This window comes from Pithys albifrons, chromosome 2 (assembly GCF_047495875.1).
Source record: "Pithys albifrons albifrons isolate INPA30051 chromosome 2, PitAlb_v1, whole genome shotgun sequence".
NCBI classification, from domain to species: Eukaryota; Metazoa; Chordata; class Aves; order Passeriformes; family Thamnophilidae; genus Pithys; species Pithys albifrons.
Window position 1 is genome coordinate 66,644,367 of NC_092459.1, and position 19,182 is coordinate 66,663,548.

General features: G+C 35.2%; 1 protein-coding gene across 9 annotated transcripts in view; it reads right to left on the bottom strand.

Annotated features, from left to right (window-relative positions):
• STXBP5 (syntaxin binding protein 5) overlaps window positions 1–19,182 on the bottom strand; it is a 105,888-nt gene that overhangs the window by 9,096 nt on the left and 77,610 nt on the right. For 3 of the 9 annotated variants that reach the window (XM_071549361.1, XM_071549363.1, XM_071549362.1), the window contains exons 20-25: window positions 17,458–17,523; window positions 13,557–13,616; window positions 13,421–13,468; window positions 6,808–6,858; window positions 2,505–2,744; window positions 694–1,063 (exon numbers count right to left, since the gene is read on the bottom strand). In XM_071549361.1, the coding sequence (XP_071405462.1) occupies window positions 694–1,063; window positions 2,505–2,744; window positions 6,808–6,858; window positions 13,421–13,468; window positions 13,557–13,616; window positions 17,458–17,523 (835 nt within the window). The remainder of the gene's footprint in view (window positions 1–693; window positions 1,064–2,504; window positions 2,745–6,807; window positions 6,859–13,420; window positions 13,469–13,556; window positions 13,617–17,457; window positions 17,524–19,182) is intronic. The other 6 variants (XM_071549364.1, XM_071549365.1, XM_071549367.1 and 3 more) reach the window with 6 other exon arrangements.

Sequence of the window (19,182 nt, forward strand, 5' to 3'; positions counted from 1 at the left end):
TTCTTTGGCAACCTTAAAAATAACCTTTTAGGAATTTTACTGGCATCATTTTATGATGCTGTGTTCCACTTTCATCTTAACATTAGGCCATGATTAAACTGCAGGTGCAAGGTTGTAAGCATATACACTCTGCTGCTCTGAATAAAATAGCATTTAAAAACATTTAAGAAAAAAAAAACTCATGAAAATTACTTAAGTGACAAGTACATTAAAAAACTACTACACATTTAAACTCATAACTTAAACCCCTTATTTTACATGACTTATTCCTATACAACTATTAGCAATTAATCTTGCCTTTCTAGCATGAATTTAAAATCTTTAAGACATAAGCAAGCTACACAACAGTAAGCTTGAGGCATGAGTGTGATGCAAACAGCTGCACAAAAGTAGGCAAAGTTTTGGTCATGTACAAGCTAAAGTTATGACTCAAAGGCAGTTTTCTCCATCAGGGAGTAAATCCATCTTTTAGATAATTCATGGACCTGTATCACACATTTGAAACTATGTGTTAAATCAGGGCAGCGTGAGCTAAAGTGGTAAACTTTTTCACGTATTAGAAAAGTATTAGAATTATCAACCCTAAGTGAATGTAGATTTTCTTTTTTAAATTCATCTTAAAGAAAAAGAACCTTTCTATGTAGCAGAAGACTATTACTTTCCATGTTTATGTTAGTATCAAACAGGTCTTACCTAAAAGTCATAATATGTCCATTGGCACAGAAACATGCAAGGCAGATACTGTTATTCAATGACACTATGTCTCCACGAAGAACAAAAGAAGTCTCTGTTATATTTTGCTTATAAATACAGTTCTGGGATGGCAGTGAGATAACCTTTGCTTGCTTTTCTGAACATATCACTGCATATTGGTTTTCACTGATTTCCTGAGAGGAAGAAGGGGACACTGAAACAGGTCGTCGTTTTTTTGTTTTTTCTTTTTCATCTTTATCTTCTGGAACATTGTGTTCTCTCCAGGGTTCATGCGCTGGTGGGACCAAAGATCCTGTGGTATCCAAAAAAGCCATTCTCAAGATTGCCCCTTTTAGCCTCAGGATGGTTCCTAAGAAAAAGCAATTGAGCACATTTCTAAAACAGTTCTCCCAAATTGCCTTTCAAGCCACAAAATATTCCTTTAAGAAGCTAGCAGAATGAAAAGCAAACAAGAATTCTGGATTGCCTCTGTTGCAAAACATATATACCAAAACCTTCAGACATTTATCTAAAACCCAAGGAAGCATATATATTAAAGAAAATGTTAGACCAGTGTTCAAGTGTTGAGTGTATACATACTAGTCCATTAATTTCAAGGGAAATGTATACATTTAGTAAAAGAGCCAGGCTGGCATACACATTGTATTCAAGTTCAGTGTCACAAAAGCAAGTACTTTTATTCTCTCCTGAGGTGTACAAGTGTGCTTAATATTGACAATTAATGTTAGCCAAAGGTGAGCACCACCTTTTCCTTCAACTGGTTTTGAAACAAGCAATGTGTGTCTTTTTATTCCTCCCCTGCAGTTTACATTTGAATCCAATTCTCTAGCATAAAATGAAAAAGGAAAGTTTGCCCTCCTTACTGCTCAAATCACTGTCTCTGTAGGCCAGATCTTAAGCTAATCCCTGTCTTATTTTACTTAAATTTATTCACATGTAAGTAACAACATGAACATTTCCTAAGTACAAAAAAATACTATTCACATGGCTATACATTTTAAGAATTATGCTGCAGATCCAGTGATGAAACCCAGTGTCTAACCAGCAGCCTCGCCTTTATGAACAGAGGTTACCAAATCTGAATATTGCCATCACTACCTTACTCAATTTTGGCACAAATCACGTATATGGTCTAGATGTTACGCCACTCCTAGTCATTATTACAATCAGATAGCATTGCAATTTCCATGTCTGATACCATCTGTGTGAGCAAAATGGACTAGAGCTACATGTTCTGCACAAGACAGATGCAGCAGGAAAGCTCAATCTATGCCTAACAGCACATCCAACAAACTATTCATACATAATTGCAACCAATTCAGTTGCTGTGTATCAGCAAAGATATAAGACCTTTCACAGGAAAGCAAAGGAATATTTTGTCACTAATACTTCAAGCCGGCTGTCCAACAAACAGACTAAATTTCCATTCTGTTCTCTCCAGGCAGGAAAACTGAAAGGTTCTTACCTCATGACTGAAAAAAAAAATTTACTGAGCATTTGATATTACTCATCTTTTTCAACTCTCTTAAACAGCTGCAAACATGGTTTTCTCAGAAAGTACATACTAACATAGTATTTTTACACTTTATGAGATTGTACTTTCAACTTTTTCACCTTTAAAAGTCTGGTAATAAAATAGCCAATCTAGATTGTTATACCTAGTACCTAAATCAATGGAATATGCATTTTTAATTAATCTATAATTGAAAAAAACCACAGTTTCTTACAAAAATATGAAGGACAACAATACTTTACTGAAGTATACTTTAGCCTGTATGCTTTGTACATACCACTAGGAGAAACAATTACGGGCTGAAGAAGTCTTTGCTCTCCTCCTGGGGGTAAGTTCAGTACAATGACAAGCACTGTACCCAGCGTGGTCCCAACCCACAGGCACGGGGAAGGCGATGTATCAGCCTTTCTTGTGAAAGTCTCACAAAAATGAAGAGCTGAAATTGCCTCGCGTGACTCTTTATCAATGCTAGTTACACTAGAACTCCGGGATCGACTGAAAGAGTTGTCTTTGACATCTGAAAATAAATCAGCATTAATTAAAAAGAATGACAAAAGGCAAGGATTAAGAGAATTCTTTTTGGTTTTCTATAGCATCAACCAGATGCTAACTATCGTTCTATTGATTCTTTCTTAGTCATGTTTCCTTTTGGCCCAGTTTTCAACTGCTTCTGAGCATATCAATTTTTGTTGCAGAGGTTGCTATTACGTAATCATCATGAAAATTGTATGTATATTTCTGTCTTCCAGGGCCACAGAACTACAGCCATCAAACAAGACTCCTTTAAAAAAAATTGAATTACAAACCTCTCTGCCAATTAGTTCATTGAACAGATTAAAAAATACAGGCTTCCATGGAACATGGTTTATTAAGCTTATAAAGATTTAAGTATTTTACTTTTGGAACTGCAGTGACATGCAGACAGTGTGATAGCACGGAACCTGTAATGACCCACAATAATATTGTCCCGTTTTAAGAAACTGTAGGGAGGCGATTAACAGGCTATTTACAGACACCTAAACTTTTAGTAAAAGGACTAACAAATGCTGCAAAATGTCACCTGCTACTAGTATGCAAAGCTGAAGATTTTCACTTTGAATGCTGTAGTATAGTGCCAGTAATGGCACTAAAACTTTTCAGGATGTCTTGCTCATTGATTAGCAAATAAATGATTTTTAATGTTAACAAAAGCTCAAACCAGTAAATGTGCCACTCCACTCTATTTGGGTGCTGTTTGTTGGTGTAGTGGCACTTAATACGTCAGCATACACTGAATTTATCTGTGCATTCACAAATTAATGCTTTACTTTCTCAATTTGTAGTAGTAAAATTTTAGCACAAGACAGCCCTTACCAGTAAAAGTTTGATGCAACATACATAATGACTTTTTAAAAAATTGAGTTCTTGATTTGGATCTTTGTGTAGGGTATATGGAATTGGCATCTTTAAAGTAGGACTAAGAGTTAAAGAGCAACATTCAACCATATAATTTTTGTAAGTATTACTATGTCAGTTTCATTACATTATAGCAAAACTTTCTACAAAGAACACCTAACATGCATTTGGAAAGCATACATACTAGATTTCATGTGACTACATACATCTACTCAACACAAACAGTGAATCTTCTCAGGACTTAAAGGATAGAAAAAAATTGTGTTGAATTTTAGCTGTCAAATGTAAAACATGGATTATAGAAAAAAATTAACCACTCAGATGTTAACACCCTAAGTTTTTCCATCTAAATAAAATTAAATCCAGAGTAAAACAATGAAAACAATTCTTTGGTTTTATAATTCTTCTAATGACCACCACCTCTTATGATACTTGCTTTTTCAGGCTTAAATATTTACTAATTTAAAAGGTTTTTTTCAAATTTAATATGGATTAATCAGTCTGAACATAATCCTACAGTAACTGTAACAGGCATAACATTAAATGTGCATTTGTGAGTTCTAGTTGGTTGAGTATTTGAAGACCATGTGTACAAATTTCGGAAGCATTGGAATGAACAGGAAAAAAACCAATAAAAATTAACTTGCCAGATAATACAGGCATTCTTGAAAGTGAACCATTCAGAAGAGAGAACTGAGGTAAACAGTTTAACTGTTTGAGTGCATCTTATATATCCTGAAGTCAAGGAAGAAGTCAATGGTTTGTTAATGGATTAGATTCGGATGAGGAGGAAGTAACAACAGTGTGATGAATCACTACATACCACTTCACCAGAAAGATGGAAAGATGAGCAACTAAACCAAAGAATAAGACCTAGTGGTAATAGTATCTCAATCATTGGATTAGAACATTGAAAAGCAATGGTACAATGCTGACTAGGGTATGTTCAAGATAACTTCTGTTTTAGAAAGTGGAGAATAAATGCAGAAACACACTTTAGATTTTCTTTTATCTATCCAGGATGGGAAAGGGGTAGGTTAAAGAACTGAAGACAGAGAAGTAATCTGAAAGAACGAGATCATGGAAGAGTAGGTTTCAAGAAGCCATGGAAAGAAATGAGAGAAAATGATAAGGATAATGAATTTGGGAGAGAGGCATTTCAGTTGTCTCCTAGATAAAGCCACATAAGCAGCAACAACAACAACAAAATAAAAAGCAAGCAAGCCACCAATCTTTGAAGAACACTACCCCAACAGGAGAAAAGACAGAATTAAAGTTAAAAAAAATATTATAATTGATTAAGGAAGCTATTGACGGATCTGAAAACATAGAAGAATTTCACACAGAACAAAATGAGGCATCTAAGTGCAGGTGTTTAGACATGTGCAAAATCAAAACCAGTCAAAGACTATTACAATTCAGAAGGTACAGACTATTTTATGAGTATACCAGAAGTGATGTGACAAACCCCACCTTTCCATCATTTCAGTAGAAAAAACAGCAAATATTAAGTGATGTAAAAAATGCTTCAACCCTTTCAGCATTGGAAAATGCTGTCAAAACTTCAGCATTCACTTTTCTCCAGTCTTCATTGGAAAAAAGTAACACTTCAAAGTACTTATTGCCATCAAAGAATTGTGAGTAAAACAGCAGAATTACAAATGGATAATATTTAAGTACAAATGTGTTCCAGCTTGCAAAGTATGATAAAATTCACCCTATGCCAAAATTATCCCTAAACCATTAGCAAACATAGTAAGGAAGAACAGATACATATTGAAAAGAGAAGTCATATTCTTCAGCTCTTTTGTGCCAGAAAGGCACAGTTAAATCCCTCTACTTCTGGGCACTGAGTTTAGAAAGAGAAGAAAAAATTCCAGTTCCAGAGGAAATTAAAAGAAGCCATCCTAGGTTTAGACAACATAACCTAAAGATGAAGGAGCTGAATTCTGTAAAAAAAACCCCAAAACCCCAATAAAGCAAACTGCAAAAATTAAATTAGAGATACGATAACAGATTTCAACAGGATAAAATGGCTAACAAAGATAGGGAGTACTTGTTATACCTGTTCATTGTGGAAAGGACAAGAAAAAGTTAATATGAAAGCAAGGGAATTTGACTAAACAAAAGAAACTGTCTAATTAGACTAGAAAACATTGAAACTGTCTGGTTATTTTTCTGGAGGCTCACGAAGAGATCAGAGTTAAATTGTCAAACATCTGTATCATTGACAGAGCAATGGATTAAAGGATCTTTGACGGTTGCTTCCAACTTCATATTTCTCTGAGTGGGGTAAGCTGTAATTGTAAATCAGGGTGGTCCAGCACAGTTTCAGAGCATGCCAGTGCCATGGACTTTTCCTTGTCAATAGCAGCAGCAGCTGCCAAATACACAGTGCTACAGCTGCCAGTGTGATCCTGGTCTGCCTTCGGCTGGGCTTGTACAGCAATTCTGCTGCAGAAAGGGGAGCGAGCTGTGGCAGGCAGAAAGCAGCTGCAACTACTGCTGTAGGTCTACAGCTGTCCCCCATCATCTTTAGAGAACAAGGCAGGGGAGCTGGAGCTGATCTACAGGCTGGCTGTCAAAGTACTAAAAAAATAATCTATTAATTTTTATGGTGTTTTTGTTATGCAACACAATGACCTTAGTACTACAGACTCCACAACTGAACCGCTTCTTACATAAAAAGTTACTGTGCTTTTTCAAGAAAAATTAAATTCTCAGACTGGTCATCCATCCAAACAGCTGTACATTACTTTAAGTTAGAGAGAGTGGTCACAAGACAATTAATAATTATAAAACTATGTCCAACTATTTGTTGAGAGGACCTCAACATCCCCTGTTATGATATTTCATTTCTCAATTTAAAATTCGTATCAGCAGTTTTCCTTATGTTGTCTGCTTATTCACGCTTTTGCTATCACAACGCTACTGATAAAGTGAGTGACAGATGCCTAAAAATTATGACAAAAGTGTGATAAGCCACATACAGGAATTGTAGGCTTACCTTAAGATGACAGCAATGACATTTTGTGCCTGAGAGTCCCCAAAAAGAGTGGAATTAAAATTTTAGTTCTATACTTCAGATAAATGCAAAAAAAAAGTCATGATAGCTTACATAATTTAGGACTCTAGTGTACTTGCATTCAGTTTTAGTAAGAATAAAATCAACTATGTAAACTTACCTAAATCAGGCTTTAACTCAGTTGGCAAACTTAGCTTCCTGGACATCTTTGCTGAAAAGTGAAGTATATCTTTTTTTGAAAAAAGAATAAACATAAATCTGCTGGCCTTTATTTCCTTCTTTCCCAATATTTAACATATAATTGTTTATTACATTAATTGTGATACTTTACAGGATTTCCACTAAAGCAGGGCCTCACTTCCACAACTGAGGGGTGCAAAGCAAAACATGGAAGACAGTAAAAACCCTAAATGCATAATTTTGTTACTTTTGCTGAGCTTGATTTCTCCTCAGGCTTCAGGCAGAAGTTGATAGATTGGATGAATTTGGCTTTGGTTCAACCCCAAGTTTTATCTCAGGTAAGAGAACACAATACAGACTCTTGGCCATTGCAAAGACGTGCACTTAGGCTTATATAAAATTAAGATACCGTTCCCCTTTCTCATGCACTATTTTCTGATTCTGAGACATTTAAAAGTAGAAAAAAGATTAACTTGGATGTGCTAAAACATTAATGCACATGTGCAAAAAGCTAGTAATCTGAGATGCAATCTGCAACACTAGAAGAATGATCATAAAACCAGCAGCATACAAATACTTGCAACACTATCCAACATCCCCCACCCTCCAATAAAACAGTATAATTTTGATAATACTGGTCAAGTGAAAAACAGCACTTGAATTCATCCCTAATTTAGAAATTCTTTTTAAAGGAACTGAAATTTGCAGTGCATCTGAACTGCAGTACCATACTAAAAACTGCTTCTCTAACAAACAAGTAAACTACTAGGCATACATTCCTCTTCCATCTTTCTACCTTTATGGGAGAAGGAATTATTTTGATGTAGCTTAACTACTAGACCAGGACTACACTCTGAATTTATTTCCCAGACACGTGCTTGAGTTTTGATATATTATTTAAATCTTCACCATCTTGCAAGGGTAATACTTCTTTTACTTAAGTAGATGTTGAGAACAGCCTCATAACTCTAGGAGTTCCTTACAATGGGTACCACTCATAAAGCAGCCTTAATCTTACTGCACTTCTCTGTTAAAAATGGAGTTAATTCATTCTAATTATCACTTTAACAGAAGTCATTCCATTTTCTACATTTTCTTCTTTCTGCAGAAGAACAGCATGTGATTTAAAGTTACTTCCACTCCTTCAAAAAGTGAAATGCTTCACTGTATCATGAATTACGCTCATCAATATTGCAAATGCTAGTTATCTGAATAGTTGAACAGTTTTATTCCTGTCATACATTATAAAAATTTGAGACTAGGACTCCAGAAATAATCTTCTAATTTCCTTCATGTGTCAATGTTAAAAGTATGTTCAAATTAAATTGAAATTACTTACTCTCAGATGGAAATGATAGTCACTTATTTTAGTGCAGGCTGAAACTGAAAAGGGCAGCCTGACTACATGTTTTCTACCCTGATCCTTGCATTTACACTGGCACATACCTAGCTTAATGCTGAGGCCAAAATTCATCTAAATGAAGTTTTGCCATGGGTTGTTTCCAAACAAGATCATCCCGTATTTCAGTGCAGAGTTCACATACACAAACAGAAAACCAGGGTACAAAACAGCACACGTGACCTGGAGCCCATCTTTTTGCTATCAGCTTGAACTTAAATCAGCTTGGAAAAAGATCATTCTCATCTGGAATAGTGAATTACAAGATGGGCATTCCTTATAAGACTTGTTTTCTGTGTTAGAAATGTAAATCATAAGAGCAGAGACATTGAACAAAACTCGAGTTTGTATATGGAAAATAATTGGAGTTATTTTTGGCTTTTAACAGCTTTTACCATGTGTGAATACCAGCAACAATTAACTTGGTAATTGAAGACCAGAGCAGCCACTTTTTCATATAGAAACATTTGGCACAATCTTAACAATTTGGAGAAAACTGACAGAAATAAGATATAGGTAACAGATAATATAGCAGGTAATAATAAGTACAGGCCAGTGTGTTGGATTCTGAGTATTGATCCACAGTTTTAGCTTTTTGTTCCTTTGTGAAAGGCCAGCTGAGTGAATGAGACTGACAAGACAAAACAAGTTTGTCAGACCATTTTCAGCATACACTGAACTATGTCTCATTAACAGGAGATGAGGATACATGAATTGTTAAAAAGGATATCATTGCTGGAAATCATGAATTAGTGTAGTATGCAAAAATTCCCATTTCAAAATATATATTAATGTGCAAACCCTCAGAATAATTCAAATGTAAGAGCCTATTTCAATAGCAATGGTGCCATCTTGTGTTTAAAGAAAAAAACTGCCTCAACATGTAGTAAGAAAATAGAACTATTTTGCCAGATTACCTCTTTTTAACCAACATTATTCTGTACAATAAAACCCTTCTTGTATTCACACTTGGCTTATGGTTGAAAATAGTTTTGGTAAATTCAGTTTTGCTATACCTCAGATTGAACTAGCAATGTGCTAGACACCTCCTACAAAGCAAAATATGTAAAAAATCAGCAAAATGGAAAATATAGGATGGAGACCTACAGAGAGAGCATTGAGTGTCAGGCTTCTCATTCCAGTTGTACAACAGGGCAAGGGTGATGCTGACTGCACCTGCTGCACATGGCTGACTTTAAGTAGTAGCTGTCATATCAGAGTTCCAGACCTCTCTTGGGGATGGTGGTTGCTGCAGCATTTACAGCCAAAACACCCTTCTGCAGCTACTGTGAGACAAAGATAGGTCAGGGAGCTGTTTTGCTCCTCTTGGGACACTGTTGCTCAAGGCATCAGTGACTATCTTGCCTGATTTTAGACCTAGAATTAATATTCCTCTGAATTAGAAAACCTCGAGTAATACACAGCCACATGCACATTCTTTCTGTTATTATATATGATTAAGTATCATATTAGAGAACTGACCAAAACCAAGGGTTCTTGGAGATTTCTTGTAGGTCAGGCCTGGGAGGGCAGGTGTTAAAATATGAAAGGTTCCCTTGGCATAGTATGTTATATGTCAGTATGGCAGGCACAACCCTCAGTTCAGTGAAGAAAACCTGAAGGCTGACACATGACTGAACTATCAATAGGAAGCTGTGGCTTAAAAGTAAGTTACATTCTATTTGCAGTGGGTTATCCTGAGCTTGACAGTATATAACAGATCAGTTTGAAAGCTATAGAGTGACTTCTCCTCAGTTCCCTTTTAAGACAACAGTCAAAACGAAGTTCTAAAGATTATGAGGGAGACAAGTATCTTGGTGTTTTGTCAACCAAGAGAACAGTTTATGAAGCCTATTTCATACAATATTACATGAGAAATAACTAAGCACCTTAGAATTTGTTAGACATACCAAAGCTCCCAAAGTATTCTGTATTTGACAACTACAAAAAAGTGAAATACTTATATTACCAATTACCAAATGTTGAAAGCTGTAAATTTCATATAAGAATAATAAAACCATTTTACAAGAGACCATAAGAAAACACATACGTGGATACACCCAAAATCAGATCAAAGTATTAAAACCACTTTGGAAGAAACAGTCATACTCTGACCTTAGGGCAAATGAGAATTTAAATGAGTATCTTAAAAGTTGATTCCATGAAAACAGTACTAACAAGTCAATATTTTAGCAGTTAGAAAAACTTAGGTGTAGACTTCGAATGTAACAAATGTGAAAAACCTTATGTCAGTACTAGCAGCAGGGATTATAGAAGTCTGGAATTAAATCTACCCTGCCTAGCTCTGTCTATTAATACTGCTTGCAGTTGTTTTTGAATATATAAATGACAGAAAATAAGTAAGATCAATTTTCCTAAGAAGTATTTGACATGTAGGCTACTAAAACAATTATATATATATTTTAATATCTAACACATTTTGCCAGCCCCTTTACTAAAGCTTTTTTCCAGAATTGGCCATTACAATACATCTTTAAGTTCCAATGTGATTTGTAGCTATAATATTTAATCATTTGTATCTCTTCACGCCAAATAATTAACTAACCAAAGTGAAGTTTGAGCCCAATGTCTTTCTATAAAAATGACACAGCCTTAGAAATTAAGCACTTCCTACTAATTCTTCTTTCTGTAAATTGATCTACAATTAGCACACTTCTGCATACAATTCACAGCATATTATTTATATTTAACATTCCTAGGAAAAAACCCCAAACCATCCCGTCAAAATGTTGGCATAGGAAGCACTTGCATAGTGTTCTACTTAGGCTATTGTTTCAATTTTATGTGGTTTTTGACCTCCGAAAAATCAGAGAAACCTTGTTTAATATTATCACTAATTATGGAAATCTGTAGAAATTACAATGTCTCATATTTATAACTCTGTGTGTTACATTACTACTTCACAGCCCTATCACTGAAATGAAATGACTTTATACTTCGCTAGCGCTAATGCCTTGCTCCCTGTTCCCATGTGACAAATACAGGGGTGATATTAACAGCAACTGAAGTTCTCAAGGTAAATGATTCTTATTCTGTTTTGCAACACATTTAACAGGTTGTATTTCACACCTTGACAAAGAATAGAAATAACTCGAACTGATTGCACTAATTACTAGTGTAGAGAGCTACAACCATGCTATACACATCAAACTCATCCATAAGAACACAGCTGATGGTAAACAATTTGTTTCATACAACATGGTGATGTTAATGACAGTGACACATATTACAAAACTCATTGTACATTCACATTTGGTTGGCAACTCAGTGTAAAACAATGAAATGCAAAAACATGCAACTGTTAACACAGAATAGGTGTTTTATTCATGTGAAAGAGCTCAGAATGTAAGTTCCAAAAGAGCTAGAGTGAACATGCCAGATAAGCTAAAGAAAACATGGCAGTGAAACAACCACGTTCAGTGCACAGCATCAAACCATTCAAAATAAAAAGAATGCAAAAGAAATAATTCTCTCTAAACTTCCAATCAATTGTGCAAGTTACAGAAATCACAGTATAACTTACAGCTTGAAGAATGCATTACTTGTAAATAAATGCTTTCCTTTCTTTAGCTGTGAAAAACATTCACAATGTTTTCAGTTGAAAGGCTTCAAGCTGAAACAGATGTGAATAGCTTTATAGAATTGTCATTAGCATATTTTATTAATGCTCTAACATAACTCTTTGAAAGAAGTCGGGGAAAAAAAAGTCACAAACTTCCCATGTGTTTTGAACAAGACAGTGTATCTTATGTTTAGAAGACAGAAAAGGGAACCATTACCTCAGTGGACATTGACCTAACACGCACAAGATTAAGCGTTGCTTTTCTCATTAGAAGTTCTGAACATTATGTTCTAGTTACCCTAAATTTCCTTTAGGGGGAACATACCAATGCTCATGTAAAAAATACTAATTTTTCTTCTAATTACAGATGAATTCACATAATATATTATTGACAGCCATTTGCTTTCTTGAATTATATTCAGGCTTCTGCTGCCTCAGAACTCATCTTCCCTGCCATTTCTGATATCACTGCAAGAAGAGTTCAACATAGTGCTGTACCAAGGGCATATTCTTGCTCTTCCTCTGAACCTCAGATTCCAAGGATAACTTCATCATACTCATATTTGTCTCACTGAATTTTGTGTGATTCTTAATTACTGAATTGCAATGAAAGAGATTAATGGTTTAGGATAAAAGTTAAACTGCCAAACAGAAAAATCCAAGGGAGACAGCAGGAAAATAAATTTCTTCCTCCCTAGTCTTAACGTATGATTCTATACAACCTATGACATAGCAGTTTTGCAAACAGTTTTACTATATAAAGTCATTTCAACCTAAACTGACTGAAGAGATAAAACAAAATCATCCTACAATGACACCTTAATTTGCTAAATGAAAACAAACCAAACCATTAACAAAGTGATTCCGCAATGAAAGCAACCATATCCCAATTAAGGAAGAAGAGTCCCTTTCCCAAAATTAAATCATACAGCCTCTCACCTTCATTTATTTAAAGGCCCAGTTGTCAGAAGCAGAGTTATTTCCATTCCAATCATAAAAGGGTTCAATCTACCTGCATACAACATATCCCAAGGCAATTTCATTGCCAAATTTTTAAGACACAAGTCTAGAGCTGCTAGGGTATTGTGTCACTTGGATACAGAACAGTAAATGAAGTTCTGGAACAGCCATGGGGTATATTCGTATATACAACCAAGTGCTCTTCCAGATGAATAAATGAAACCATGATACTACCTCTTTCTTGACCAAAGCCATATAGAAATCTGACCATACGGCTATTAATACAGCATATAAAAAGGAAATTGTATCAGCCACATGTCCTCTTTAGCAAAAGTAATGGAATAATGTTGTGCCTTGGATAGACTGAACTCTTACTATATATTAGAATTCCATCCATCCAGAAAAATAGAGAATTGCAATTGTAAAATCAGCAAATCTCAGCCACCGATATCCTTGATTTCTTTTTAAATTATTGTGCCCAGTATATTTAGTACAGAAGCAGCCCACAAAATTACCAATTAGCATAAAGAATGAAAAATTAATAACTTACATTGAAATTCTACTGTTATTTTGCCGTTTTTTTTTAGCTGCTGGGTTAGTGTTGCATACAGTAAGGCACCAGATTAGAAAGAGAATTTTTCTAGTTCCTACCTATGTCATTGGTTACCATCTTGGAAAACTTTCTGCTTTTGGTCTTCACTGCAAATATTTTAAGAAAAAAGATCAATCTAAGTGCATCAAAAGGTGAACTGAAGAAAAAATAAGACTAGAGGAAAAAATACTATACCCTTTTCTATAAAATTATTCATTTTTTGTTCATCATCAGAATTGTTTGGTGAACCAGAACCTACAAGTGGAGACAGAATGAAATGGATATATATTTGACATGAATGAAGTGGATATATCTTAGACACAAGCATTAATACAAGCTTTGAGTTTAATGAAGATACAAAGAGGTATTAAAACATCAGATATTGATACTGGTATTCTCTATACCTGTACTAGAATATTATAAAGTACAAATTGTTTTGGTATGACAAGAGGTACAATGTTGCACATTGTAGCGAGTTGATTCCTAAAAATATTTCCCTCATTGAATAAATGTTTATGTTGAATAACTAAATAGATGTACTAATCATTGCTTCCGATAAAAAGATTAACCTAAATTATGATTCACAAAACACTGTTGCAACAATAAACTCAAGTTCCATAAAATTGTTTGTTTGTCTTTTTTCAATGCGGTGAAGTCACTGCTGGACCACAGTTCTTCAGCTATTCTGCAGAAAACTCTGAGACAATGCTGCCACCAGGGATTTTTCTGTATCTGTAATCCTGCAAAACTGGCAGTGGCTACAGACCACAGCTTCAGGCTTATTGTTGTCATGAAATTACAACATTGTCAGGAAAGTAAAACATATTTCAACTGAAAATATCCAAATGTAATTGTATTTTATGATGTGGAAGCACAAAATAAGAACAGAACCCAAGTATTTTGGCACTCCTGAAGACAAAAACTTGGCAGTTTACAATGATATATAATCTTTCACAGGTCAGATAAACGCCCCAGAGATTAAGCCTATTACTGCTTGACTTCTATAGAAATAGAAAGAGAGAACATTATTTCTCTTCCATTTTCACAGTATTTCTAAAATTCTGTGTTACTGAAACTGTAGGACATTCTCCTAACTTGCATAGGCAGGTAGTCCCTTTCACAGTCCTCTCAACTATTTAACTAGGCAGTTAAATGCCACCCTGACACCCAATCCCGTCAGATCACAGAAGCTAAGCAGGGTCAGCCCCGGTTAGTACTTGGATGGGAGACCTCCTGGCAATACCGGGGCTGTAGGTTCTAGTCCTGAGGACTTCACTGTCACCATCCAAGCTCGCTGGGCTGTGGCAGATGAACCTTAGGAGCTAAACGGTGAGGCTAGTTCTGCGCACGCTGTGTCTCACCTAAAAAATGCACTGCGCACGCTGGAAGGGCACGTGGGGAGAGCCCTTCCCAAATCTTCATTGGTGAATACCTGCAATTGAACTATGTAACTACGCACTGGAGGAAGTCTAAAGGAAATTAAGTTCCACTTCTCTTTGTGTGGACATGGAAAGGTGAAATATTGTTTGAGCACATGCAGACTTCAGTCCAAACAGCAATTACTCTCTTTTACAGATCATATTGCAACAATCAAAGCCAGTAAGATACTCAATTGTCAATCCCACCCTCCAATCATAAAGCTAGAAACATGCAAACATTTTGTGCTTCTGCATCTTCCTCGTAACTGAAGAACCACCAGATTGGAAAAAAAATTACTTAAATCTAGCCTCCATCCTGCTTCACAAGCTCACCAACACTCTGCAGCAAATTTCTCAAAAAATGTCCTCTCTTACCTCTCTCGGAATGTTAAACGGAACATTCAAGGTTCTTTCTAATCTTGTGCTCTTGCTTGGAAAAGATGTAAAAATTAAACCAAATCTAAGGAATTGCAGTTCGCTCTTCACAAACCTTACCAAATGATATCCATATCAGGGAGGTGCCTCCAAGTTTTTTTCAAAGGAAAAATTGAGAAATCTACCATGAACATCTCATTCACTAAGAGCTGGGAGCAGAGGACAGTAGAGGGGAGCAAGGCACAGTCTAGCCTCACTACTTCAAGATTCTGCTTTACATGAGAATGCAACAGTTCCATTCCCCCTCCATCTTTTGTGCATTTGCTGGTTTCGGTACTTTAGACTTAGCTTAGTACACATCAGAAATGATATACACTTTACACAGAATACTCAGCTCCCCAAACTTCTAGGTTTTATTCTAAAATGAACTAACTTCAAAACAGTATTCTCAGAGAGTCAACCCAAATTGAAGATCTTTACCTCTGCAGGACTGGAAATTTTCCTCCACTTTTGTGTTGTTTCAGGCTATTTGAATTCACCTATTCTGAGTTGCCTTCTTATTTGATCTTCTTAAAGAAACACACAAATTTCCTTAGTTGTTAACCTACTTCAGCTCACACAAGTCAAGATGGGAAGGAGGAAGGTAAACAGAGGAGGGGAAGCAAATTGTTAAATTTAGAGGTTTTCTATAAACCTAGATTTTAATCTTTGGACTTGCCTTCATTGCACTGTTAGTGGAAATGGTGAACTAAGTTTTACTCCCACTCTAAATTGTGAGAAAAACCTTGTAATTCAAACTACACAGTGTTTTACATTTAAATGGTATTGAGTTGGTAGTGTTTGGGTGATGCTAGAGCAAGGGGAAAAAAGGACACACATTAAGGTTTACAATGCAATAGCTGTTCATTGCTTACATTTTATAGCAGAAACCAGACTTAGCCTGGACTTTTTAAGTGGGTCAAATCCAAATACTTTTGTGAGATTGATACATATCATCAGCCTTGACAGACAAAGGGATTTACTGCAACTGCAGTGCTGCACAGCATCTGTTTTTACAGATACCAGTCTTGACATTTGAAAATGAAGTAGGAAAGATGCACTGTATTCTAAACACCAAAAAAAATGCTTTCACTATAAATGATGCTGAAGTTGACAACTTCAGCATGCCAGTACTTAGCATTACACAGGATTGTCATGAAATCATATCTTCAGTTAAGACTTCTAATTAAAACTCCCAGCCAAGTTCTCTTTTAATTATAAATGAATTCAATTTACTCTAAGAAAGAGCTAGCAAAAATGAAAATGACATTGATTGATCTACAGAAGAGTTTTGGACATTTAAAATTAACATCAAAAGGCAGCAGTTGTCAAATTAGAAATTAAAATTTATGTTAAAATTTCTACTAGAGTTACAGGCATGCTATTTTGTTTTGTTAGGCTTTCAACCTAGTTTGAAAGATACAGGTTACAATGGAACAGGAATCTGTCTTTACATTCCTATCTTGACTAGCATTTTGCACTACATTTCACATACTACTTGATTTAAACCTATTGTTTAGTCCTTTACTATAACTTTGAGTAGTTTTGACTGAAATAAAATGACATGTTTAAAAGTTGTCAGAGTAATAAGTGAAGATAAGCGACGATTCTTAGCTACTAGAAAAAATATGCACCTCTAATATCATAGATTGACATACACTATTAAATATTTACACGGCTTTAGTCTCAACTCGCCAATAGGAAATTAAATACTAAATCTTGAAGCTATCACTTAAAATATTCACATAGAGCAGTTGCAACTCAAAAAAAAAAAAGTAGGTGGGGGTGGGGAAAGGGGGACTTAAGTGAGGGACTCCTACTTGGTTAGGATGCCAGTTTCTGAAGACCCGTGATTTCAAAGAAAAATAGTAATTTACCACTTATGAGAAAGGAGAAGTAAACTTGTTCAGAAATAAACTTCACCACTTTTGAGGACTATGAAACACAGTCACATGAACTATTACAGGAATTTGTGCATATCTTGTCAATGCTTCAAAATTCCATTGTGCAGTATGTTCCCTGAGGCACAAATATTTCAGCTTATATTTCTCTTCACTCATCTTTATGACATATTGCTATTGCATCTCTTGACAAAGCCTTGTTTTAAAAATGCAGCTGTGCAACACAGCAGAATTTGTGGCAGCTCAAACAGTTTGTGAGAGGACAATAGGTTTTACATAATTACTTAACTAGTAAGTGTTGACTTAATGCATCGCATCTTCTGGAAAAAGAAGTAGCTGAAGATCACAGAAAGTTATGATTACCTGATGTGGGTGACTTGCATCGGTCTTCTGGCACCACTGTACCTTCATTAATATCACAAAGACCTGCTGAAACAAAACCATATTATTATAGATAGAGTTGCTATTTCATTCTTGCTTCCACTGCAATTAAGAACTTCATTTCTTATTAGATACAAACAAGCCAGTTGTGATAGAATTTCTGTTACATATTACTTTTTGACACTACACGTAGTGAGTGTAGAGTCATTTCTTCCTACTAAAGTTTTCTTGGCAAAATACACTCCCTCACAAAATTTCAGTGAAAATCACCTCATACTCAGCAAAACAGATTTATCAGAACAGTTAATTATGTACATGCTACAGATATATATCAAGTACAAACATAATTTGCTTTGAAAAAAATCAGTTACATTAAAATGTAATTGTCAAAGAAAATCAGATGAAAGAGGATTTTAAAGATTACAAACACATGATGTGTGAAACTACAGTGCCTTTTTTTCAAACTACTTTCCCACTGTTACAGTGATATGCTTTGCAATTTGCACTGCCAAGTTCATTTTCCAGAAAAACTCCTTACTGACGTCACTTAGAGAATTCAGGTCTTAGGGATGCTTACAAAGGTGTTCTTCCTAAGCATGAAGGAATTTCAATAATGTTCTTACGTCATCAAACCTAATAAATTTGAATAACTGCATTAAGTTAACATTTAAAAACTAATTTCTTTTGTTCCAGTGAATGAAATACAGTCTCGTAGTCCACAATCTGATGCCAAAGATGTAAGTTGCCTCATAAGCCTCCTCAGTATTATTCTATAGCATAAACTAGAAATATACAAGGAATTTTTCTATTTTTCTTTTTGACAAGAAATTGCTGTCAAGGCTGTCCACAATCAAGAAAAGTGAAATTTATTCCTATATTAAGGTTAGTAATGCATCTTCAGGTTTATATCATGAAGTTTTCCTACAGAAATTTCATTATGTGATACTAAGACAAACAAGCATGTAATACTGAACAGTAATAGTTAAGAAATATTTGTTAAAAGTAAAGGGGTTTGCATGCACACAAATATTTCCAGTAGTCAAAAAGTCTGAGAAGTGTAATGGTAAGGGCTAAGGCAACAAAGGAATTACATGGAAAGCCTGTCTATACAGCTGTACACTACATATTCACAAGTGCATTCATACGTATCTGTTAAGAAACAAAAAATATAAGAACAGTTCTATTCTATCAAAGCTTTAATTTCCAAACACTAGATGAGCAGTTAATAGCTTAAAGGGAAAAAGGTTCTCCTGAAATACCGTATCAATATAGAACACACTTAAAGTATGTTGCATTAGGAGTTTCATTTACCCAGAATAGTCTTTGTTAATATTACTAAGAGCATGAACAGCTTAAATCTCAAAACAAAATGACTAGAATTGATGTCAAATTGTCAAATGACCTTATGGCTTCACTAACCCTACACTTGAGAGCCTGGAACCAATTTAAATTCTAAAATGTCAAGTTAAATTCCAGGTGGAAGCCGTATCTTTCCACTACACAGGATAACTAAATATCTGTCAGTAAATCAGTGAACACTACAGGATAATCATGGTACTATTCTCAAAGTATGATGTGATCTCTGCAAACACTAGAGTTTTAAACAGGCATGGGAGTCTAAATGTTTTGAACTAGACCGGATTGTGTAAAAAGATTTTCAAAAATCCTGATGTTGCTCTCACAACAAGCAATATGAATTTTAGATAG